This window comes from Pelophylax lessonae (genome assembly GCF_965119305.1).
Source record: "Pelophylax lessonae genome assembly, chromosome: 11".
In the NCBI taxonomy this organism is placed as follows: domain Eukaryota; kingdom Metazoa; phylum Chordata; class Amphibia; order Anura; family Ranidae; genus Pelophylax; species Pelophylax lessonae.
The window spans coordinates 83,548,155-83,574,304 of record NC_138778.1 but is presented as its reverse complement, the minus strand read 5'-3'; the positions used below and the strand labels follow the sequence as shown (position 1 = coordinate 83,574,304).

General features: G+C 44.0%; 1 protein-coding gene across 1 annotated transcript in view; it reads left to right on the top strand.

The window, feature by feature from the left end:
- Positions 1–26,150, top strand: part of RETREG3 (reticulophagy regulator family member 3) — a 497,032-nt gene that overhangs the window by 414,184 nt on the left and 56,698 nt on the right. The window contains exon 8 of the mRNA XM_082272543.1: positions 1,813–1,945. Coding sequence (XP_082128669.1) covers positions 1,813–1,945 — 133 coding nt within the window. The remainder of the gene's footprint in view (positions 1–1,812; positions 1,946–26,150) is intronic.

The following is a 26,150-nucleotide window of genomic DNA, read 5'->3' as shown; positions in this document are numbered from 1 at the left end:
GTCGGCAAGTGGTTAATCATCCACAGAGATGAGGTGGTTTTCCGACCTAATTAGTCTTTTCTTCCTACAGTGGTGTCTGATTTCCATTTAAATGAAGACCTGGTTTTGCCTTCACTCTGTCCTAAGCCGAACATCCCAAGGAAATTGCATTGCATTCTCTGGATGTGGTTTGGGCGATCGGTGTTCACCCGTCGGTCACAACAGTCCTTTCGGAAATCAGATTCTCTTTTTGTCCTTACTGAGGGATCTCGTAAGGGTTTGGCTGCATCTGCTGTGACTATATCCAGATGGATTAAGCAGACTGTTGTTCAGGCTTATTCATTAAAGGGTCAAGTTCCTCCTTTCCCTGTAAAAGCGCATTCTACTAGGGTGCTGAATGCCTCTTGGGCTTTTCGCCATCAGGCCTCTGTTACTCAGGTATGTAAGTTAAAAAATTCTACAAGGTAGATTTATTGGCATCTTCAGATGCCTCCTTTGGCCACAAGGTTTTGCAGGCTGCTGTTTAAAGAGACTCTTTTTTTTTTTTTTTTTTTTTTCTCTTTCGGGGGTTAATTTTCTCTTTTTTGGTAAGTTCCTGTTTGAGCTTGTTACCCAGTTGGCTACGTTTTAGCCTTTTGGAAATACGTGAACTGTTTTTGGTTGCGTTCTCCTTACCCCTCATGCCTACACTGCTTTGGGACGTCCCAATGGTCAAGAAGCATAGCTGCTGCGTCTGTCAATGGACTATAGAGAAAACTGGATTTTTGTAAGAGCTAAAATCCTTTTCTCTGAAGTCCATTGACAACCCCTCTGTTTGGGGATGGTTTAGGTCGTCTTTTTCACTGCTTGCTACAAAACTGGCTTGCGGCAGAGTGTGTGTGGGGTTAGGCCAAAAAGGACAGCCCCTGTAGGCGTGTCAGTGAATTTTTTTTTTTTTTTTTTCACAACCTAGTACTAATCCTGTAGATGGCGCATAACCCAATGGTCAAGAAGCATAGCTGCTGTGTCTGTCAATGGACTTCATAGAAAAGGATTTTATAGTAAGTTCTTACAAAACTCCAGTTTTTTGTGCGTTAATATGGTGTAGGCAGGGTCAATGATGATTGACATTAGGTTTAATTTTGTTCAGATTAAATCTGCATCATTTCTTGGATAATCCGCTATCATCAGTGTGCACACTCTGTTATATAGCATGTAATGAGAGTTTTTGGGTTTAATGACACTTTAAAATCAGTTTATTGTAGTTCATTAAAGGACACACTTCCCATACCTCTGTGTTTGTAATTTTTCTCCTAGTGCTGAAGCATGCTGGGGCTAGGAGGGGTTATACCTGGCTGGTCACTATTTTTTGTTGCCAGTTGCTAAAGTCTTGTAGGCAGCAGTATAACCCAATTTAGTACCCTGTGTCCTTAATAAACACCAAGAAAATGACTCCACGGTAAGTACAGAAATACTTTATTTCTGTTTTGTAGCTGTTAGGGAGTTGTTCTACCTTCCTGTCTGGGAAAACTTCAGCAGGATGGGTAGTAAGGGTAAATCTCTCTAATACGGCCCTAAATAGCAGTATAAACCTGACAAAGGATACTCTCTACAGAATGGAGAAATACCCAGATACTTCTGGGTAGGAGGAAACACATGATTTACGTCTTTTCTTCTCATTTACACTGCTGGTGGTTAATTATGGTGGCCCAGTGCTGTCATGAAGAGGTGGGGGGAGAGAGTCCTCAGCCCTGTGCACACTCCAAAGAGTAACTTGGGGCTTACACAGCCATGCATATGGAATTTTTACAGTTTTCTGCCTGCAGACTCACCTAATGTAAATTTCTTCCACAGCTGGATGACTCTGCATTTGCAAAAGAACTCACTATATCGGACTCTGAGCATTCGGACGCAGATGTTTCCTACACAGAAAATGGAACATTTAATTTATCCAGGGGCCATACCCCTCTCACGGAAGGATCAGAAGGTAAACTAATCTAATCTCATCTCGGGGATATCCAAATAAACGTGAAATGTTTTTATCTAGTGCTTTATGTACACCTCTGCTTATTAATAAGGCCACATCACTGCTGAGATACACAAATATTTATACTTAACCTCCGTTGTCAGTAATCATATTTAACATACCACAATATAAGACAACATTTGAACCATAACTCACAAGTTGTCTAATTCAAAAATGTGTCCATAAGCAAATGTTCAGTAGTACCCTCCTTCATTAATGATCTTCCTTCACCAAATAGAATTTTCTCAGTGCACCGCCACTTTATAAATGTTGATCTCAAATCCCCAGTGCTGCAAATGCTCTCCACTCTGTGGAACACCACCTTGAATATAAATTGGTGTGTCCTCCAGTAACTCCTGACGTCACCCGTCTCCGCCTCCATGTGCATTGTCACCAGGGCCACCATCAGGGGGGGACAACCCATACACAATTAGGAGGCCCGGGCGTCCCGAGAGACCCAGGCAATGGGCCCCAACCCAGGCCTTCTTAAATGCGGGACAGCTGCTTTCAGAGCGGACCAGCTGCCATAATGCAGAGGAGGTTGGAGTGGTGGGCAGATCGCACTTCAGTGCAGGGAGCAGTTGAGGTCTGCTGACGGGTACAGCAGTGTGGGCTGGGCTGTTTGGGTTGGGTGAGGCCAGTTGGTGTCAGCGGAGGGCCCTGTGGAGGAGGAGGAAAGAGGAGGAGGTCCTAGTAGAGAATGGGACACAGGCTCAGCTACCCCTCCTGGCACCAGATCCTCTCCACTGACACCATCTGGAGGAGCCGCTGCTGGAAAGGTGAAAGCTGGGAGGACTGGTGCTTCCCAAGGTGTAGGTGACACTGCCCCCACCTTTCCCACTGCCCTCCTCCTGTGATGCTGCCCCCCTCCTGTGATGCCGCCCTTCCGTGACACTTCCCCCCCTCCTTTCCCGCTACCCTTCCGTAACACCCCCCCCCCCCTCCTGTCCAGCTGACCCCCTCTTGTGACACTTCCCTCTTCTCTCCTGCTGCCTCCCACCTTTCACGCCCCCCTTTTGTAATGTTGCCCTCCCTTTGTAAAGTTGCCCTCCTGTTCCCCTGCTTTTCTTCTATTACACTCCCCCCCCCCCCTCCTGCCCAGCTTCCCCCACATGTCCTGCTGTCCCCCTCCTGTCCCAGTGACACCCTTTTGTTTTCCGCTGACCCTATCTCGTGACACTTCCCTCTCCTCTCCTGCTGCCCTCTCCTATCTCACTGCTCTTCTTCTGTCCCACTTGGCCCCCTCCTGTCCCACTTGGCCCCCTCCTGTCCCACTTGGCCTTCTCCTATCCCGCTGCTCTTCTCCTGTAACATTCTCTCCTCCTGTTCCACTGCCCACCTTCTGTCACATTGGAGGACAGGGGACTGGAGGAGGAAAGGCATGGGATGGAGGAGATGGGGACTGGAGGAGGGGGGCGTGGGATGGAGGAGATGGGACTGGAGGAGGAGGATGTGGGATAGAGAAGATGGGACTGGAGGAGGAGGACGTGGGATAGAGAAAATGTGACTGGAGGAGGAGGAGGAGGACATGGGATGGCCAGTGGGTGGATTCGGTGGGATGGCCAGTGGGCGGGCCCTGTGGAATGTTAGCGGTCAGGCCCAGGGGACCCAGGGCTAAAGCTGTGTAAGGGGCCCCAAAATTTCTGATGGCTGCTCCAAGCGTGACTAATCACGTGACTTACTAACCTGTACAAGGTACAGTATCTCACAAGTATGCCCCTCTCATTTTTGTAAATATTTTATTATCTTTTCATGTGACAATACTGAAGAAATGACACTTTGCTACAATGTAAGGTAGTGTACAGCTTGTATAATAGTGTATTTGCTGTCCCCTCAAAATAAGTCAACACACAGCCGTTAATGTCTAAAACGCTGGCAACAAAAGTGAGTACACCCCTAAGTGAAAATGTCCACATTGGGCCCAATTAACCTATTTCCCTCCCCGGTGTCATGTGACTCGTTGTGTTACAAGGTCTCAGGTGTGAATGGAGAAGCAGGTGTGTTAAAATTGGTGTTATCGCTCTCACTCTGGTCACTGGAAGTTCAATATGGCACCTCATGGCAAAAAACTGAGGATCTGGGAAAAAAAAATGTTGCTCTACATAAAGATGGGCTAGGCTATAAGAAGATTGCCAAGTCCCTGAAACTGAGCTGCAGCATGGTGGCCAAAACCATACGGCGTGTTACGTACCTGGTAGGTAAGCCTGACGTGTAGAGGAGGGCCTCTCGTACAACTAGTGAGACAGCGGCCACAGGAGCACGATGACGTAAGAGTGCCTGTAATCAGTCCAGTAGTAGCGTGGCCGCAGTGAGCAGGCTGGTATGAGACTGCTGGGAGCGAGCTTGCTGGGCTGGAGTTGTAGCAGGCCAGATGAGCAGGGTGCAGGGTCAAACAAGCCAGGTAGGTAATGGCGGGCAGGAAGGACATAGACGATAGGCAGCAGAGTAGGATCAACAGGCAGGAGCGAAATCCAGAAGACAAGCCAGGGTCAGGGTAGGAAGCAGACAAGCACAGGTTAGAGAAAACAAGCCGGCTCAAGATCAGAGGTCACACGGAGTCAGGAACAGTACACAGGAAGCTGCAGACCAAACAGCAATGAATCCATGCAGAGTCCGTTTAAATAGCCAGCTTGGCGCTATCTAATGTTGGGAAGTTCTAACTACCTTATGGACCAGACTTCTCTGACACAGCGGTTTAACAGGACAGGTTCCACTCAGAACAGGCTTTACCATGGTCGACCAAAGAAGTTAAATGCACGTGCTCAGCATCATATCCAGAGGTTGTCTTTGGGAAATAGACGTACGAGTGCTGCCGGCATTGTTGCAGAGGTTAAAGGGGTGGGGGGGTCCGCCTGTCAGTGCTCAGACCATACACTGCATCAAATTGGTCTGCATGGCTGTCGTCCCAGAAGGAAGCCTTTTCTAAAGATGATGCACAAGAAAGCCCGCAAACAGTTTGCTGAAGACAAGCAGACTAAGGACATAGATTACTGGAACCATGTCCTGTGGTCTGATGAGACCAAGAAAACGTATTTGGTTCAGATAGTGTCAAGCGTGTGTCACAGCAACCAGGTGAGGAGTACAAAGAGAAGTGTGTCTTGCCTACAGTCAAGCATGGTGGTGGGAGTAGACAATGAAAACAAGAGAAGGGCGCACTGACCTAGTGCAATTCCATTATAACATTTATTGAATTGATAAAACGAGGTATCACACATAATACTCACAAACGCATGTGGTGAATACGCATGTCAAATTACAATTTTGACAAGTAGCCTTCAGAACTATTGGAATGCTGCAGGGAGACCAGATGGTGCCCATGCTGGCTTAGGCTGATGCGTTTCAAGGGAGAACCCTCTTCCTCAGAGCCAAAAATAGAATGACTCGCCAAACATTTAGATCTACAACCTGGACCGCCCTAATTTTTGGTCCCGCCTCTCAAATACCAATTAATGGTGTGCTTTATTTCAGGTTCCAACTGCAGATCAGTAGTCGCTCTTTGTCAAGAAACCCTATGCAAAGTACATGTAAATCCACAGTTAATAGTGTAAAATGTAGGAATTGATATATCTGTATATTTAAAGTACTACCAATATATTTAGAGAGAGGTCAAAGGTGACCTGTCCATATTGACAATCACTGACATGGGCAGGTGCCCACCTCTCCCTGCAAGTATTTTAAATGATATTCAATGTTAAACCAAGCAAGTTAGTAGGGGCCGGGCTGCCCTAACCTAAAAAAGGGCTAAAACGTGTGGACCTTACTATGAAAAAAAAAAAGGTAAGTAGTACATAAGACTAATAGCACACTAGAATTAATTTAAAAAGGACCTAGTTGTCCTGTATCTAAAAGGAGGGTTAAGGTTAAATCAAACAAGGACTGTATCTTTCTGGGACAAAACGTCCCTCTAATAGAGGACAAATATTAATGGTACATATGTCTGCATGTAAACCAAAGTATGCCAAAGTACACAGATACAAGCAGATCCAAAACAAAGCCCATTGAGCCATTGGGCAAATCCGACTAGCCAGACAAAGTGGTCGGCCTGCCCCTCTGGCTGACTAAAGTGGCCATAGTGTAAAAGAGTAGGGTTCTATCACGGAATGAACTCTATTTCTTCATTTAACCCTTTGGGGGGGTCAAAGATCCTAGAGTGAAAATCCGGAATGCCTCTCTTACAGAGCCTACAGTAAAGCATTGTCCAAATCATTCCCAGTAGCTTTAATACCAAAGACCTTTAGGCCCTCCATGTTACATAGTTAGTCAGGTTGAAAAAAGACACAAGTCCATCTGGCTCAACCAATAAAGAAAAAAAAAAAAACAAATATACAATCCCATATACACAATCCTATTCCTGCAGTTGATCCAGAGGAAGGTGAAAAAAACCCAGCAAAGCATGATCCTATTTGCTACAGCAGGGGAAATAAATTCATTCCTGATCCCCCGAGAGGCAATCAGATATTCCCTGGATCAACTTTACCTATAAATATTAGTACCCACTTATATTAAGTACACCCAGGAAAGAATCCAGGCTTTTCTTAAAGCAATCTAGTGAGCTAGCCAGAACCACCTCTGGAGGGAGTCTATTTAACATTTTCACAGCTCTTATGGTGAAGAAACCTGTTTTCCTCTAGACGTAAAGAGTGCCCCCTTGTCCTCTGAGTTGACCTTAAAGTGAACACCAAGTTCACTATATGGACCCCTTATGTATACATGTTGATCATATGCCCCCCCCCCCCTTTAATCTCCACTTCTCAAGAGAGAATAAATTCAGTTCCTCTAATCTTTTCTCATAGCTGAGCTCCTCCATGCCTCTTATCAGTTTGAATGCCCTTCTCTGCACTTTCTCCAGTTCCCCGATAACCTTTTTAAGAACTTTTGCCCAAAACTGAACTGCATATTCCAGATGAGGTCTTACTAATGATTTGTACAGGGGCAAAATGATATCTCTCTCTCTGGAGTCCATGCCTCTTTTAATACAAGAAAGGACTTTGCTTGCTTTGAAAACCGCAGCTTGGCATTGCATGCTATTATTAATCTTATGATCTACCAGAACACCCAGATCCTTCTCCGCTCTGGATTCCCCCAGTTCTACTCCGCCTAGTATGTATGATGCATGCATATTCTTAGCCCCCAAGTGCATAACTTTACATTTATCAACATTTAACCTCATTTGCAACATAGTTGCCCAATGAAACAGTGCATTGAGGTCAGCTTGTAAGTTGGGGACATCCTGTAAAGAAGTTATTCCACTGCAAAGCTTGGTGTCGTCTGCAAAGCCTGAAATGGTACTTTTAATTCCAGACCCTATATCATTTATAAAGATATTAAAAGGTAAGGGTCCCAACAGTGAACCTTGAGGTACACCACTGATAACCTTAGACCATTCAGAGTAAGAATCATTAACCACTACTCTCTGAATTCTATCTTTTTTAGCCAATCTTCTATCCATTTACAAACTGATTGTTCCAAGCCTGTAGACTTTACCTTACACATTAGCCGTGTGTGGGGAACTGTGTCAAAGGCTTTTGCAAAATCCATGTATACTGCATCCACAGCCACCCCTCTGTCCAAGGTTTTACTTACCACCTCATAAAAAGAAATCCGGGTTGTTTGACAACTTCTGTCTTTCATTAATCCATGCGGACTGTTGCTTAAAATATTCTTTTTTCAGCAAGAACTCATCTATGTGGTCTTTTATTAAACTCTCCAGTATCTTCCCGACTTTAGAAGTTAAACTAACAGGTCTATAGCTACAATAGAGGGGGCAAGGTGGGACTTTAAAGGTGCAAATGATGGAGAAAAATCTGAATTCTCAAAAAATACACATTTTATTCAACATATAGGATTAGGACAAGACATAACATTGGTTAAAATGTTGAAAGCAAGAAAACTCGATAATATCAACTCTACATGTTTCGCCATCTTCATAATATGGGAGCGATTTTTCCTCCACTGTAGCCTTTGTCCTTCTCTGTGTACTTCTTTGTTTACAGCAGGCATGTCCAACCTGCGGCCCGGGGGCCGCATGCGGCCCAGAACCACAGGCAATGCGGCCCACTGCCCCCTGACAATTTTTTATTTTTTTTGCTGGGGAGGAAGGAAGTTGAGTCGGGGGCACGGCCACAGAGGTAGCCTCGGAGGGGATCATCCACTAGTTGTGTTAAATTAGTTCTGGGGGGGGGGGGAGCAGCAGCACAGGAAGGGCACAGCGGCGTTTTATTACTTATATACCTTAACTAATGGTATATATTTTATATGCGGCCCGAGAAAATTTCTGTACACTCAATGTGGCCCAGAGAAGCCAAAAGGTTGGACACCCATGGTTTACAGCATTGAACATGGTGGCCGGACCGGATGTTGTTGTCCTCGACTTCCGGTTTCTACCATGTGATGCCGTCGCGCCTTAATGACGCACTTCCTCCGTTGATTGCGATTGGACGGCTGGGTGCGCCTCGCTCTCACTTCCTCGGTGACGTCAGACGCCGAGGGAGTGGAGGAGATGTACAAATGCCGGCGCAACATGGTCAGTATTCCACTAGACCACCGGGGAACAGTACATCCGTTTGGAGACACACGCGGTAATGGAATCCCTCTCTTTTGACCCTCTCTTCACCCTTGAATGACTGAATATGGTGACTTAACCGTCCCTTTTCTTGTATATTCTGTTTTATCTCTTGTGCAGCTTTCATATTGGAGCGCACCATTGGGAGATTCTCCGTGATTTGGCGGGTCCCTATAGACATTTTTGCATGGAAATTTTGATGCGTACAACATTGGACCACCAGGGTAAATGGCATTTTTATTTCACAATTTGATACGATCAATACTATGTTGGTAGTTTTTCCCTATGGAAGATATATTTACAACATCTCCTTTGTTGTTTTAAAGGGATATCTGTCTCTTGGGATTTTGTGGGATTATTTTCCCTCCCCTCTTCTGGTGTTGGGTGCCCTTTGAGGCATTTACCCTTGAATCAAATTGGTAAATATATTCATGTTCCGAAATTTGATATCTACTCCCTAACAGGAGACCATGCAACTTATATCTTTGAAATGTATTCCTATATTGCAGTCTCTCACTATCATACGTGTTATATTTGGCTTGGCTTTCATCTTCTCTATGGGTCAATGTTAAGAGGTCAGGTGTCTCAGTCCCCCCCCCTCTCCACTCACCCCGGTCTCCGCACCTTCGTTGCTTCCACTCCCGGCAAATGAAAAGGTTCAGGTCTCTTTCTTCTCTTTCTTCTCTCAGGTACATTTTGTCATTAGTACTAGAAGTATGAAATTTGTTTGGACACTCAATTTAGGACCATTGTTATATGCCCTGTTGTGACTATATTTGTCCTACTTTTGATGTCTTTTCCCTTTGCAATTTAGAAATGTTCACTCTTGAGAAATATCTATCAAAACTCCTGAAGAAGCTATTATGAAGATGGCATGTAGAGTTGATATTACCGCGTGCATTTTCTTGCTTTTAACATTTTAACCAATGTTATGTGTTGTCCTAATCCTATATGTTGAATAAAATGTGTATTTTTTGAGAATTCAGATTTTTCTCCATCATTTGCACCTTTAAAGTCCCACCTTGCCCCCTCTATTGTAGCTACTATTTGTTTCAGGGATGTGGTGCTTTCCATTGTCTTAAACCTCTAGCAATATTTCTCAAAATTTTAACAGGTCTATAGTTACTTGGCAAAAACTTTGATCCCTTTTTAAATATAGGCACCACATTGGCCCTACGCCAATCCAGTGGTACTATTCCAGTCCTTAACGAGTCCCTAAAAATTAGAACTAAGGTTTTGAAATTAGAGCGCTCAATTCTTTTAGGATGCGTGGGTGGATGCCATCCAGGCGCTTTATCCACCCTTATTCTGTCTAAATATTTCTGGACCATATCACTTTTGAGCCATTTTGGATCATTTGGGGCTGTGTCAATACTATCCTTATTATAGGCATGAGCTCCTCCATGCTCCTTTGTATACACAGAGCTGAAGAAAGTATTTACAAAATAATCAGGAGTGGGTGACTGGGGACAAAGAGAAGGCACATTTATTAAAGGGCCTACATGCTCAGACCTAACTCTTTTACTATTAACTACTTCCGGCCGGCGCTATAGCCGAAAGACGGCTACAGCGCGGGCTCTAATTTCCAGGAGGCCGTCTTTATACGGCCTCCCAGTGACAGGCTCCCTGCGCGCGCATCGGGGAAAATCTGTGTCGGCCGTGTCCCTTGGACACAGCCAGTCACAAATCGTGGTTAATGGCCAATCACAGCGGCCATTTACCACGTGATCGGACCATGCAATGAGAGGTGATCTCATATGTAAACATATGAGATCTCTCATCGCCAGCTCTCCTTCCTCACACAGAGACTGCGTGTGAGGAAGGAGCAGAGCCGATCAGCGCTTAGGGGACAAAGAAAAATGTAATCAGGGCACTGATCACCAGTGCCCTGATTACAAAAGAGGTAAATAAAATAACACAAGTGCCCACAATCAGTGCCCATAGTGCTGCCAGTCAGTGCCCATCAGTGCCTGCTCATCTAGGCACTGATGGGCACTGACTAGCAGCACTATGGGCACTGATGGTGCTGCCCATCAGTGCCGCCCATCGGTGCTCATCAGTGCCACCCGTCAGTGTCCAGCAGTGCTGCCTCTCAGTGCCCAGCAGTGCCACCTATCAGTGCTCATCAGTGCCACCTATCAGTGCACATCAGTGCGGCATATTAGTACCTCATCAGTGCCACCTCATCAGTGCCCATAAGTGCCACCTCATCAGTGCAGCCTATCAGTGCCACCTCATCAGCGCACATCAGTGAAGGAGAAAAATGTATTTATTTTCAAAATTTACTTGCAGAAAATAAGAAAAACTTTCTTTTTTTTTTCAACATTTTCTGTCTTTTTTTTTTTTTTCTTTTTTTTTGTAAGAAATAAAAAACCCAGAGATGATTAAATACCACCAAAAGAAAGCTCTATTTGTGTGAACAAAATAATAAAAAGTTCATATGGGTATAGTGTAGCATGACCGCGCAATTGTCATTCAAAGCATGAGAGCGCTGAAAGCTGAAAATTGGCCTGGGCAGGAAGGGGGTGAAAGTGCCCGGTAGGCAAGTGGTTAATATATTTGAAGAATTTTTTGGGGTTTGTCCTATCTTTTGCAATCTGTCCATTTTTGAATTTTTGCATCCTTGATTTCCTTTTTACATACAGTTGTATTCAAAATTATTCAACCCCCACTGAAATTGATTGTTTTGGCCAGTTTGACATTGATTTTGATCATTCAGTCATCCTGCTTACAATTAAATCAAAGAGGCATGTGTAGGTCAGACAAATATAACATAACATTTATAATGAAATAACCACAAATGTCTTTTCTGTGCTCACATCATTATCAGTTTTATTCAACCCCCAAGTGACATTCAATCTTAGTACTTAGTACAACATCCTTTTACAGTTATAACAGCTTTTAAACGTGAAGCATAGCTTGACACAAGTGTCTTGCAGTGATCTACGGGTATCTTCGCCCATTCGTCATGGGCAAAAGCCTCCAGTTCAGTCACATTCTTAGGCTTGTGCACTGCAACTGCTTTCTTTAAGTCCCACCAGAGGTTCTCAATCGGATTTAAGTCTGGTGACTGTGATGGCCACTCCTCCAAAATGTTCCAGCCTTTAATCTGCAACCATGCTCTAGTGGACTTGGAGGTATGCTTGGGATCATTGTCCTGTTGAAAGGTCCAACATCTCCCAAGCCTCAGGTTTCTGACGGACTGCATCACATTGTCATCCAATATCTCCTGGTACTGAAGAGAATTCATGGTACCTTGCACACGCTGAAGCTTCCCTGTACCTGCAGAATCAAAACAGCCCCAAAGCATGATTGACCCCCCCACCATGCTTCACAGTAGGCAAGGTGTTCTTTTCTTCATAGGCCTTGTTCTTCCTCCTCCAAACATAGCGTTGATCCATGGGCCCAAACAGTTATAATTTTGTTTCATCAGTCCACAGAACACTATCCCAAAACTTCTGTGGTTTGTCCACATGACTTTTGGCATACTGCAGTCGACTCTTCTTATTCTTTGGAGACAGCAAGGGGGTGCGCCTGGGAGTTCTGGCATGGAGGCCTTCATTACGCAGTGTGCGCCGTATTGTCTGAGCAGAAACTTCAGTACCCACATATGACAAATCTTTTCTCAGTTCCTCAGCAGTCACACGGGGACTTTTCTCCACTCTACGCTTCAGGTAGAGCACAGCAGTCGAAGTCAGCATCTTCTTTCTGCCACGACCAGGTAGTGTTTCAACAGTGCCCTTTGCCTTGAATTTGCAAATGATGCTTCCTATGGTGTCTCTTGGTATGTTTAACATCTTTGCAATCTTTTTCTAGCCATTGCCCTTCCTGTGAAGAGTAATCACCTCTTCTCTTGTCTTCCTGGACCATTCTCTTGACTTCACCATGTTTGTAACCACACCAGTAAATGTCTAGAAGGAGCGGAGTATCGCAGTAATTTTAAAGCTGCCTAATTGGTGCTTATTAGGCTTTATTGCTGCTCCCTGACATCCACAGGTGTTTTCAATACCTGATTGAAAACACTTAAATGAACCTCTGTTCTTCAGAGTGGTAGTCTTTAAGGGGTTGAATAATTGTGTCAATGAAGAATTCACAAAAGAAACATTTACTACTGTATTACAAAACCAATTGATGTCATTTTAGTTGCATATGGTTCTTTAACCGCTTGCCGCCCGCCCGCCGTCATAGGACGGGGGAGCGGAGCGACCATTATCCTGGGCCGCCGTCATATGACGGCGGCACTTTAAGCAGGGCAGGCGCGCGATCGCGTGCGCGCCGCCCTGCACTGCCGGTGTCGGGGTGTCCCCGGGACACCCCCCGTCACCGGCAGGGGGGAAACAGCCAATGGGCGTGGCTGTTTCCCACGTGATCGGCTGTGTTCCAATGACACAGCCGATCACAATGAAGGCGCCCACCAGATGACCGCGCATGCGCGATCGGGAGCGCGCAGCGCGGTCATGTCGGTGGCACTGTGTTCCGTAGGAACACAGCTGTCACCGGCGGTAGTAAGCAGTCACTGACAGTGACTGTTTACTATGTGATCGGCTGTGAATCCATTCACAGCCGATCAGAAAATGTAAACAAAGAGCAGTAACTCAGTGTTACTAGCTCTTCTCTCCTCATACAGTTTCCAGTATGAGGGGAGAAGAGCTAGAAATAGTGAGTTACTGCTCTGTACACGTCACAAAGTAAAAATCACAGTAATAAAGGTCCCCACACAGTCCTCAGCCCCCCCCCCCAATGTCACCTGTCACCCAACAGTCACCTCATCAGTGCCCAGAAATTGACACCCATAACGTTCACATGTGAGCGCAGCGATTGCAGGCAGAATCACTGCGATTCTGCCCGCGATCCAGAAATCATTGCAAATCGCGGGACGCCTGTGCGTTGCCCCTGATTTGCAATAGCACCCCAAACGCTGTGCGATGTTGCCGCCATTTCCGCCTGCCGAATCGCGGTAACATCGCACAAACATCGCATGATGCCCAAAAAAGGTACAAGAGTTTCTTTGGAGCGTCATGCGTTGTTTGCGCGATGTTACCGCGATTCGGCAGGCGGAAATCGCAGCAACATCGCACAGCATTTGGGGTGCTATTGCAAATCACGGGCAACGCACAGGCGCCCCGCCATTTGCAATGATTTCTGGATCACGGGCAGAATCGCAGTGATTCTGTCCGCGATCGCTACGCTCACATGTGAACGTAGCCTAAAGTTCACCGGTCACCAGAGACTGCCATCAGTACCGCCGTGCACCATCGCCCGTCACCTGTCACCCATCAGTGACCATCGCCCGTCACCTGTCACCCCATCAATCACCGTCACCTGTCACCCCAGCAGTCATCGTCACCTGTCACCCCATCAGTCATCGTCACTTGACACCCCATCAGTGATCGTCACTTGTCACCCCATCAATCATCGTCACATGTCACCCCGTCAGTGACTGTCATCTGTCACCCCATCAATCATCGTCACCTGTCACCCCATCAATCATCGTCACCTGTCACCTCATCAATCATCACCTGTCACCCCATCAGTCATCGTCACCTGTCACCCCATCAGTCATCGTCACCTGTCACCCCATCAGTCATCGTCACCTGTCACCCCATCAGTCATTGTCACCTGTCACCCCATCAGTCATCGTCACCTGTCACCCCATCAGTCATCGTCACCTGTTTGCCATATACATGCAATCACTTACTGACCGCCTAACGACTATATGCGTCGGCCATTAAAAGCTAAATACTGGGGTTATGGCAGCAGATAGCCCCCATAACCCCGGTATTTTTTGAAACGGCGGGCGGTCGGCTTTCAGATAAGGGTGGTCCCAGTGGCGGATTCGCCGCGGAATTACCCTTACGGTGCAGGGGAAGAGGTGCCCCCCCCCCCTCCTGCCGCGTCCCAGACGTTTTCCCAGCTTACCGGACCCGCCGGCAGCGGGGAAAACTATCCGGTCCCGGATCCTCAGAGACAGGAAGTCGAGTGAGGGCAAGATGGCCCTCACTCAACTCTATGGTTTTGGAGGACCGGAGCTACGTCAAAAGACGTTGCCTAGCAACCGGTTTAAAGGGCCGCTTTTTTTTTTTGCTTTTTTTTTCTTTTTTAGTGTAGTTGTGAGGTGTGAGGTCTTTTTGACCCCAGATCTCACAATAAAGAGGACCTGTCATGCCTATTTCTATTACAAGGGATGTTTACATTCCTTGTAATAGGAATAAAAATGATCAAAACATTTTTTTTTTTTAAACTGTGTAAAAATAAAAAAATAATAAATAAAATAAATAGGAAAAAAAAAAAATTAAAGCGCCCTGTCCCCATTAGCTCGCGCGCAGAAGCAAACGCATACGCAAGTCCCGCCCTCATATGTAAACGGTGTTCAAACCATACATGTGAGGTATCGCTGCGATCGTTAGAGCGAGAGCAATAATTTTTAGCCCTAGACCTCCTCTGTAACTCTAAGCTAGTAACCTGCAGAAATTTTTAAAATGTTGCCTATGGGTACCAATGTTTGGCGCCATTCTGTGAGCATGCACAATTTTGAAGCATGACATGTTGGGTATCTAATTACTCGGCGTAACATTATCTTTCACATTATGGAAAAAAATTGGGCTAAATTTACTGTTTTCTTATTTTTTAGTTAAAAAAAGTGAATTTTTTTCAAAAAAATCGCATTTGGAAGACTGCTGCGCAAATATGGTGTGATAAAAAATATTGCAACGATCTCCATTTTATTCTCTAGGGTCTCTGCTAAAAAAAATATATAATGTTTGGGGGGTCAAAGTAGTTTTCTAGCAAAAAAAATGATTTTAGCTTGTAAACACCAAGTGTCAAAAATAGGCCCAGTCTTAAAGTGGATAAATGGACAACTTTGTGTAAAGCGCTACTTGGATGTGAGGCCTATGTATGTGGCCAGGCTGTGAAAAAGTGTTACACATGTGGTATCGCCATACTCAGGAGGAATAGCAGAATGTATTTTGGGGTGCAAGTTTTGCTATGTACATGCGATGTGTTAGAAATATTGCATAAAAGGACAGCTTTGTGTAAAAAAAATGTGTTTTCATTTTCTTTCCACATTTTCCAAAAACTTGTGGAAAAAAATGACATATTCAAAAGACTCATTATGCCTCAAAAATTATACGTTGGGCTGTTTGCTTTCCAAAATGGGGTCATTTTATGGGGGTTTCCATTGTCCTGGTGCTCCAGGGCCTTCAAAAGTGCGATAGGTTGTCAGGAAATATGTGTAATTTGTGCTCCTAGAATGCCGGATGCTGCTACTCGGATGTTAGGCCTCTGTATGTGGCCAGGCTGTGAAAAAGTCTCACACATGTGGTATCGCCATACTCAGGAGGAGTAGTAGAATGTGTTTTGGGGTGTAGTTGCAAGTATACATGTGCTGTGTGAGAAAAATAACCTGTTAATACGGCAATTTGTAAAAAAAAATAAATAAAAAAAAATAAATCTTCATTTTGCAAAGCATTGTGGGAAAAAATTACAACTTCAAAAAACTCATCATGCCCCTTGGAATACCTTGGAATGTCTACTTTCCAAAAAGGGGTCATTTGGGGGGTATTTGTACTTTCCTGACCTTTTTAGTGTCTCAAGAAATTAGATAGGCCTTCAGTACATCAGGTGTGATCAAGTGTGATCAATTTTCAATGAATAGCACCATAACTTGTGGACTCTATAACTTTCACAAAGACCAAATAATATACACTTATTTGGGTTTTTTTTACCAAAGATAAGTAGCAGTATAAATTTTGGCCAAAATTTGTGAAGAAAAATGACTAATTTGCAAAATTTTATGACAGAAACAAAGAAAAATGCGTTTTTTCACAATATTTTCAGTCTTTTTTTATTTATAGCACAAAAAATAAAAAACCCAGTATTGATCAAATACCATCAAAAGAAAGCTCTATTTGTGTGAAAAAAAGGACACAATTTTTGTATGGGTACAGTGTTGCATGACTGAGTAATTCTCAGTCAAAGTGTGAGAGCGCTGAAAGCTGAAAATCGGTCTGGGCAGGAAGGGGGTGAAAGTGCACTGTAGGCAAGTGGTTAAGAAGTCCTTGTAGGATTTCATTCTGAATACAATTACAAATGTACACTAAATTCCCTAAAACCCTTTACAGCATTGGGGGGGGTTGAATAATTTTGAATACAACTGTATTCTGTTATATTCTTTGTAACAATTAAACGATCGTGTTCCTTCATTTTTATATTTTTTAAAAGCTCTTTTCTTTTTATTTATAGCTTTTTTTACCTTTGGCCGTGAGCCACATAGGTTTTATTTTTAGCCTTTAAACATATTACCCATGGGAATATACTTTGCAGTGAGTTTGCATAAAGTCTTTTTGAAAATTTCCCATTTCTGTTCTGTGCTCATCGATGTCAATATTCCCTCCCAGTCTAAATCCTGAAGAGCAGCCCTAATCTTTGGAAAATTTGCTTTCTTAAAGTTAACTGTTTTTGTATTTCCTGTATGCATTTTTTGCTTACAGCTAACATTAAATGAAATCATATTATGGTCACTGCTACCCAGATGTTTTTATATGAACATTATTAATAAGCTCTGCATGGTGTGAGATTACCAGGTCCAACAGAGCATCATTTCTAGTGGGGGACTCCATAAACTGCACCATAAAATTGTCTTGTAATAGGTTTTATGTTTGCCCTTTTAAACTGTTCCAGCAGTGTCAATTCTCCAGTCAATGTCTGTGTAGTTAAAATCCCCCATTATTAACACTGCCCCAGCCCTTTCTATCTGTGCCGGGACCTGAGTCTCCACCTCCTCATTAATACTTGGAGGTCTATAACAAACTCCATTGATAATCATTTGTTTCTCTTGCGTCCTCTGACAGACGCAGCCACTTAATAGTTTCCTCAAAAATGGGTATTGCGCCACCTACAGGAGTAGACTATGCAGGGAAACTATTTAGAAAAACTTTTCACTAGACACACCCTTAGGGGCTGTCCCCTCAGGCATTACCCCAGACACATCCAGCTTCCTAATCGGTTTCTTGCTGCCTAGTGTTAGGAGTAGGACCTAGGTTTCCCTGCTGCGACTCCGGTCTCAGTTTTTTTTTTGTTTACTTTGATGAAGAGCTGGTCGGCGGACCAGGCCTCTAAGAAGACCATGTCTGATCTAAACTTTCTGGGGAACGCCTTTTTTGGTGACTCCTTGGATGAATTGATCAAGGGTTACTCCACTTTGCAGTGGCGGAGGAACATTTTTGATTTGTGGCATTACTCTTTGGTCTAGCTTCGGCTCCCAGGGTCTTCATCAAGGTTTTGGCCCCAGTGCTGGCTCTGCTGTACAAGAAGGGGATTGCGGTCCTCGGTTTTCTGGACGATCTCCTGCTACGGGCGAGCTTGTGTGCCACTCTGTTGGGCGATCTGACTGTCACGGTTCAGACGCTCCAGGAGTCCAGGTGGACCATCAACGTCCAGAAGTCGGCACTGACCCCGTCAGTACGTCTGCATTATCTGGGCATGGTCTTGGGCGCGCTCAAGCGAAGGTTTTCCTTCTAGAGGACAAACTTCAGACCTTGCAGGGCGAGATCAGAGTCCTCAGGGACAGCGATCTCTCCTCCCTGCGGACCTGAATGCGGTCCCTGGGGCTGATGGTGTCAGCCTTCGAGGTGGTTCCATTTGCCCAGTTTCACACAAGGACTCTGCAAGCAGAAATTCTTGCAAAATGGAGCAAGGACCCTCAGTCCTTGGACAGCATGGTTCGTTTGAGCCGTCTCACGAGGTAGGAGCTTTCGTGGTGGCTTCTGTCGCCTGCTCTGAGCCAGGGCAAGTCTTTTCTGCCGCTGTTGTGGACGACGATCACCACGGATGCCAGCCTGACGGGCTGGGGTGGAGTTCTGGGCACGCTTTGTGCCCAAAGTGTGTGGTCAAGGGAGGAACCTTCCTTGCCAATTAATGTCCTGGAGCTCAGGACGATCAAACTCTGCATGCTCCATTGGGCATCTCAGTTGCCCGGTCACCTGGTTTGGGTTCAAACCGACAATGCCACAGCTGTGGTTTACTTCAACCACAATGGGGGCACAAGGAGTCCCTGGGCGGCCAGGAAAGTGGCCAGATTCTAACTTGGGCCGCATGTTTCCAGCTCTCTCCGCTGTTCACATTTCTGGAGTGGAGAACTGACAGGTGGACTATTTGAGTCGTCAGTCCTTGGTTCAGGGGAATGGTCCCTGCATCCGGAGGTGTTTTCGTCTCCTGTGTGCCCGGTGGGGGAAACCGGACACGGATCTGTTCGCGTCTCGTCTCAACAGAAAGGTGGAAAGGTTCGTGGCCAGGGCTCAGGATCCTCTGGCAGAAGACGCGGACGCGTTGGTGGTGCCTTGGCACAAGTATCGGCTGATTTATGCCTTTCCTCCGATTCAACTGTTGTCCAAGTTCCTCCGCAGATTGGCGTTGGTGCAGGTGATTCTGGCCATGCCGGCCTTGGTACACAGACCTCGTAAGGATGGTCGTCGAGCCCCCCTGGCGGCTGCCTCTGAGAGAAGATCTGCTATCTCAAGGACCAATCTTCTATCCTGCTTTATGGTCTTTGGCTTTAACGGCGTGGCTGTTGAAGGCCAGGTGTTGAGAGATAGATGTCTCTCTGATGCCGTGATTCTTACCTTTATTGAGGCCTCGAAAGACTACCTCCAGAAAGATTTATAATCGTACCTGGAAGGCGTAGATTGCCTGGTGTGACTCGCAAGGGTTGCATCCTTGTTCCTTTTTGGTGGCAAGGGTCTTAGCTTTCTTGCAGAAAGGTGTGGAGCAAGGTTTGGCTTTAGGCACGCTTAACGGTCAGAAGTCGGCCTTGGCCATTTACTTCCAGCGTCCCTTGGCGACTAATTCTTTGATTCGCACCTTTGTTCAAGGGGTGCATCATCTGGCTCCTCCAAGGAGATTCCCCTTGCCTCTGTGGGATCTGAATTTGGTTTTGTCTGCTTTTGCAACGACCTCCCTTTGAGAATATTAGAGAAGTCTCTCTGCCTGTGTTGTCCCAGAAGCTTGCCTTTCTGGTGGCTATCACCTCTGCTCACAGGGTGTCTGAGTTGGCGGCGCTGTCTTGCCCGTTCGCCTTATCTAGTTGGTTCATAGGAATAAGGTTGTTCTGCGACCCAACCAATCTTTTCTCCCTAAGGTTGTGTCTGCTTTCCACCTCAATGAAGATATTGTGTTGCCTTCACTTTGTGCGAAGCCCAAGCATCCCAAGGAATTTGCTCTGCATTCACTGGATGTGGTCCAGGTGATCAGGGTTTACCTGGCTGCCACGGAATCTTTTCGGACGTCTGATTCCCTGTTTGTCCTTCCTGAGGGACCTCGTAAGGTAAGGCTTCGGCTGCGTCTGCTGCAACCATTTCCAAATGGATCAGAAAGACAGTTGTTCAGGCCTATTCACTAAAGGGTCAGGTTCCTCCTTTCCATGTGAGGGCACATTCTACTAGAGCCATAAGTGCCTCTTGGGCTTTTCGCCATCAGGCTTCTGTGGCTCAGGTGTGTAAGGCGGCAACCTGGTCGTCCGTACACACTTTTACGAAATTCTACAAAATTTACTTAATGGCATCCTCGAATGCTTCCTTTGGCCGCAAGGTTTTGCAGGCTGCTGTTTACTGTAGAGACTTGGTTTTCTCTTCCTGGGGTGAATTTTTGTTTTGGGGTTAGCTCCTCTTGGTTGAGCTTATGGTGCCATGTTGGCTACGTTTTTTTCTGGCCTTGATGGATCGTTACCGTTTAGTTGGTTGCGTTTCTTCCCACCCCTCATGCCTACACTGCTTTTGGACATCCCATTTGTGAGGAAACTATGAAGTGGCTGCGTCTGTCAGAGGACGTAAGAGAAAATATAATTTTTGTAAGAACTTACCATAACATTATTTTCTCTGAGTCCTCTGACAGACGCGCCCCCTGTCCCTCTATTTTGAGGTTGGTTGTCTTTTTCCTTCACTGCTTGCTACGAAACTGATTAGTAAGCTGGATGTGTCTGGGGTAATGTCTGAGGGGACAGCTTCTAAGGGTGTGTGTAGTGAAAAGTTTTTCTAAATAGTTTCACTGCCTAGTCTATTCATGTAGGTGTCGCATTACCCATTAGTGAGGAAACTATGAAGTGGCTGTGTCTGTCAGAGGACTCAGAGAAAATAATTTTGGTCAAAATTACGAGGTTTGTATACCAATGCCAGAAGCCTGGCCAACAAGATGGGAGAGCTGGAGCTGCTGATGTATGAGGAGGACTTAGATTTTGTGGTGATTACAGAGACTTGTTTCGACAACTCTCATGATTGGATAGGGACCATTCAGGGGTATTCCCTTTATCGCAGAGATAGAGAAGGTAAAAAAGGGGGAGGGGTATGTCTGTATATTAAGAACAGTGTACAGGTAAATATGAGGGATGATATTAATAATAAAGCTATGGACAAGGCAGAATCCCTATGGGTAGAACTTAAAAGGGAAGGCACTATGGGGAAGGTAATATTGGGCGTATGCTATAGGCCCCCCAGCCAGAGGGAGGAGGGGGAGGCGGACCTCCTTTCGCAGATAGGATTGGCAGTAAGGATGGGAAATGTCATTATAATGGGGCACTTTAATTATCCAGATATAGACTGGGCAGAAGGAGCCGCGCATTCAGCCAAGGCTCAGCAGTTCCTAAATGTTTTGCAGGACAATTTTATGGGTCAGATGGTGAATGCACCGACAAACAATGCTGTACTTGACCTACTGATTACCAACAATACAGACCTGCTCACGGATATAGAAATACGTGGCAACTTAGGAAACAGTGACCATAGGTCAATTAGTTTCAGTATTAATTATAGTAATAGGAAACACAAGGGTAATATAAGGACACTGAATTTCAAAAGAGCCAATTTCCCAAAACTGCGCTCTTTGCTAGAAAATCTCAAATGGGATAGAACCCTGGGAACAAAGCACACGGAGGAAAAATGGGAGTGCTTAAAGAGCATACTAAACAAAGGGATTGGCCAGTGCATTCCAAAGGGAAATAAATTTAAAAGCGCAGAACTAAACCCTGGGTGGCTAAACTCCAACATAAAAATGCATATTAATACTAAAGAAAAGGCGTTCAAAAAACACAAGGCTGAGGGGTCATTGGCAGCATTCAAGCATTACAAAGAGTGTAATAAGAAATGTAAAGATGAAATCAAGGCGGCTAAAATAAAACACGAGAGACCTATAGCGGAACAGAGTAAAAAAATAACCCCAAGAAATTCTTTAAGTATATAAACAGTAAGAAAGCGAGGCCAGAACACATTGGCCCCATAAAAGACGACAAAGGATATCTAGCCACAGAGGACAGAGAGAAGGCGAAAGTGTTAAATAGTTTCTTCTCTTCAGTCTTCAAAAAAGAATTGGGGGCTACACTAACCCAGCTTGTAATGCTAAACTAAATAATACACCTCAGGAAGTACCGCCATGGCTAACAGAAGATAGATTAGAACTAAACTAGAGAAACTTAACATAAATAAATCGGCTTGCACCCGAGGGTTCTTAAAGAGCTCAGCCAGGCGATTGCCAGACCATTATTCTTGATCTTGAAGGATAGTCTACAGATGGGTATGGTACCAGCTGATTGGAAAAAAGCCAACGTGGTACTAATATTTAAAAAAGGGCCAAGATCTATTCCGGGTAACGATAGGCCGGTCAGCCTAACATCAGTAGTCTGCAAGATTTTGGAGGGGATGTTAAGGGACCACATACAAGACTTTAGTAATGAAAACGGTATTAGTAGTAATCAGCATGGATTCATGAAAAATCATTCTTGCCAGACCAATCTATTAACCTTCTACGATGAAGTGAGCTGCCACCTAGATGAAGGAAACCCTGTGGATGTGGTGTATCTGGACTTTGCAAAGGCATTTGACACCGTTCCCCACAAATGCTTACTGTACAAACTAAGGAACATAGGTATGTACCTGGATAGAAAACTGGCTCCAGGGGAGAGTCCAGAGGGTGGTGATTAATGGGGAGTACTCCGATTGGGCGGGTGTGGAAAGTGGGGTCCCCCAAGGTTCTGTCCTGGGACCAATCCTGTTTATTTAATCATAAATGATCTAGAAGAGGGGATATCTAGCACAATCTCGGTATTTACGGATGATACTAAACTAAGCATGCCAATATCTTCTATGCAGGATGTGGAAACCTTACAAGCGGACCTGAACAAAATAATGGGGTGGGCAACTACATGGCAGATGAGGTTTAATGTTAAAAAATGTAAAGTAATGCACTTGGGCATTAGAAACACGAAAGCAAGCTACTCACTAGGGGGAAACCTCTGGGTGAATCTAAGATGGAAAAGGACCTGAGGGTACTAGTGGACAACAGGCTTGGCAGTGGCATGTGAAGCCAAGCTGCTGCAAGCAAAGCCAACAAAGTACTGGCATGTATAAAAAAGGGGATCAAAAATTGATCAGAAAAATATCATCATGAGACGGAAGGGGACGGAGGTGGGGGGGAGGGTGAGAGAGGGGGGGAAGGGTAGGGATAGTGAAACTCTCCTTTGCCAAAAAAGAAAAGAAAATTTAAAAGCCTGCCAGACTAACAACATTGGTAGTATGTTGTCAGTAGAATTTAAACCGATCCGGTGCCCCCGTGTTCGAGGAGGAACTGGATCAAGTAGGAGGAAAAAAAATGAAAGATGAACAACTAAAAATAATAACGTACAATGTAAGAGGATTAAACTCCCATATAAAAAGGTATAAAATATTGGAAGAGCTGAGGAGAGAAGCAGCAAATATTGCTTTTCTACAGGAAACGCACATCTCTCTCCACTCGAATTTAAAACTTTTCTCTAAACACTTTCCTAAATGGTATTACGGAGACTCACCAATAGAACGTGCAAGAGGAGTAGCAATAGGAATAGCTGGAAATACAGAATTCTCCTTAGAAGAAATGAAAACAGACCCGAATGGTCGATACATTTTCCTTAAGGGACAAATAAGGGGGATGGAGCTGACATTGGCCAATATCTATAACCCAAACAAAAAACCAAGTGAATATCTGGGGAGAATCCTGTACGACCTAGAGAGCTTTAAAAAAGGCTACCTGATAATGGCAGGAGATATAAATTTTTGTTTAGATCCAAACGTCGACAGTACATCGGGAGTAAGGACGCTAGGAGACCAAAAACTGAGGAAAATAAGGGTAAAGTTACACCAGAGCCAATTAGTAGATGCATGGAGGGTTCAACATCCAAAAAAAAGAGACTATACTTACTACTCCTCAATACACTCGATGTACTCAAGACTGGATTACTTTTTTATTGACCATCGCCTGTTGGAATTTATAGAAACTACAGAAATAGGTACAATCACACTGTCAGACCATGCCCCCCTAACCCTAACAATCAAGACACCGAAACACCACAAAAGTATGGGAACATGGAGGTTAAATGAAGAACTAATTCTAGATGAAGAAATAGGAATCAGACTAGAAAAAGAACTAGAGTTATACTTTCAAAAGAATGATACGCCAGAAATATCATCCGCTACACTCTGGGAAGCACACAAAGCGTATATCCGAGGAATATTAATAGCCAGTGCCTCAAAAAAAAAGAAAGAGAGATCCAATCAAATCAATACACTCATAAGAGAAATATATGATCTAGAACAAAAACATAAAAAAGAATTTAAAAAAGAAATAGAGGAAAACCTTATAATTAAAAGAGATGAATTAAAAGATCTATTGGAAGAAGAATCTAGAAATTACTTCAATAAGATAGCCAGATACAGATACAACTTTGGAAATAAACCAGGGAAATCCCTAGCAAGATTACTGAGGAAGAAAAAAATCAAAAAATTACATAGAAAAAATTAAAAACAGTAAAAATGAAACAGTAAACCCAACTACAGAAATAGCTAAAGCGTTCCATGCCTTCTATAGTACGTTATATAACGTCCGGAAGGAAGAAACCTCAAAAACAAGGCAGGAAAGAATAATATCCAAAAATATATTGAGGAAGCAAACCTGCCCAAGATCCCAGAAGATAAATCGGAACTTCTCGAAGCGCCAATTACTGAAAATGAAATAAGAGAAGCATTAAAAACCACTCAAAATGGAAGGAGTCCAGGTCCGGATGGATACACAATAAAGTACTATAAAAGATTTAAAGAAATATTAATACCAAAAATGCAAGAATATCTGAATAAAATAGGGAAGGAAGAACTAAGAGAAGAATCTCTAATGGCATATATAACGGTCATACCGAAAGAAGGGAAAGATCAAACCCTATGCTCTAGTTATAGGCCAATCGCGTTGTTAAACACAGATACAAAATTATTCGCGAAAATTTTGGCAACGAGATTAAAAGATTTATTAAAAATGTGGATCCATCCGGACCAGACAGGATTCGTTCCAGGTCGAGAAGGTAAGGATAATGTTATACGCACCTTGCTACTTCTACAAAAAACAACAAAACATGGGGCCCCCTCCATCCTATTATCAATTGATGCCGAAAAGGCTTTTGATAGGGTAGATTGGGACTTCATGAAAGAAACCATAAAAAGCTTAGGGATTGGGCTAAGAATGAGGCAATGGATAGAAGCATTATATAACAACCCCACAGCAAAAATAAAAATAAACGGAAACTTATCAGAGAAATTTGGAATGAGTAATGGGACAAGACAGGGGTGTCCCCTGTCACCCCTATTGTTCGTGTTAACCCTGGAACCATTACTGGCAAAAATTAGACAAAATGTAGACATAAAAGGAGTGAAGGTAAATCAAGAAGAACACAAAGTCGCAGCATACGCTGACGACTTGCTATTCATTGTCACAAATCCAAGGATTACTCTCCCAAATATTCAAAAGGAGCTAAAAGATTATGGAAAGTTGTCAAACTTTAAAATAAATCCAATAAAATCAGAGATTCTGAATATAAGGTTAAATACTCAGGAAGAACAAAGTATAAAAACACACTTCCCATATACGTGGACAAAAGAAAAATTAAAATACTTAGGGATATATTTAACACCTCAAACTGAAAAATTATACCAAGCGAATTATATACCGTTACTGAACGAAATAAAAACAGAAATAAGAAAGAAATCAAATGGTCAAATCTCATGGATTGGAAGAAACAATGTTGTTAAGATGTTTATCTTGCCAAAAATCTTATATACCTTCTCTTTATTGCCAATAAACATCCCCGCAATCTTTTTTAGGGTAATTAGAACCTTACTGACAAAGTATATATGGCAGTGGAAAAAACCCAGAGTACAGTACAAGACCCTGACAAGAAGCAAAGCACAGGGAGGATTAGCCACCCCAGACATAGAGAGGTACTATAAGGCGGTAATTATTTCACGAATGGTGGACTGGACAAAAATAGAAAGGAGAGAAAAAAGATGGGTAGAGATAGAATGTACACAAAATAATAATCAGTTACACAAAACAATTTGGATTCCACCAAAATATAGGGAAACACAGGGAGCACATGAATTGACAAAGGTAGTTTATAAAATATGGGATGGAATAAATAAACAACTGAAATGGGAATACAACTCACCAATGATAGCATTAAATGGCACTAAATACTTCCCACCCGGGGAGGAAGAACAGGGAGGAAATTGGATAGGGAACACTCAATTAAAAGATATTTTA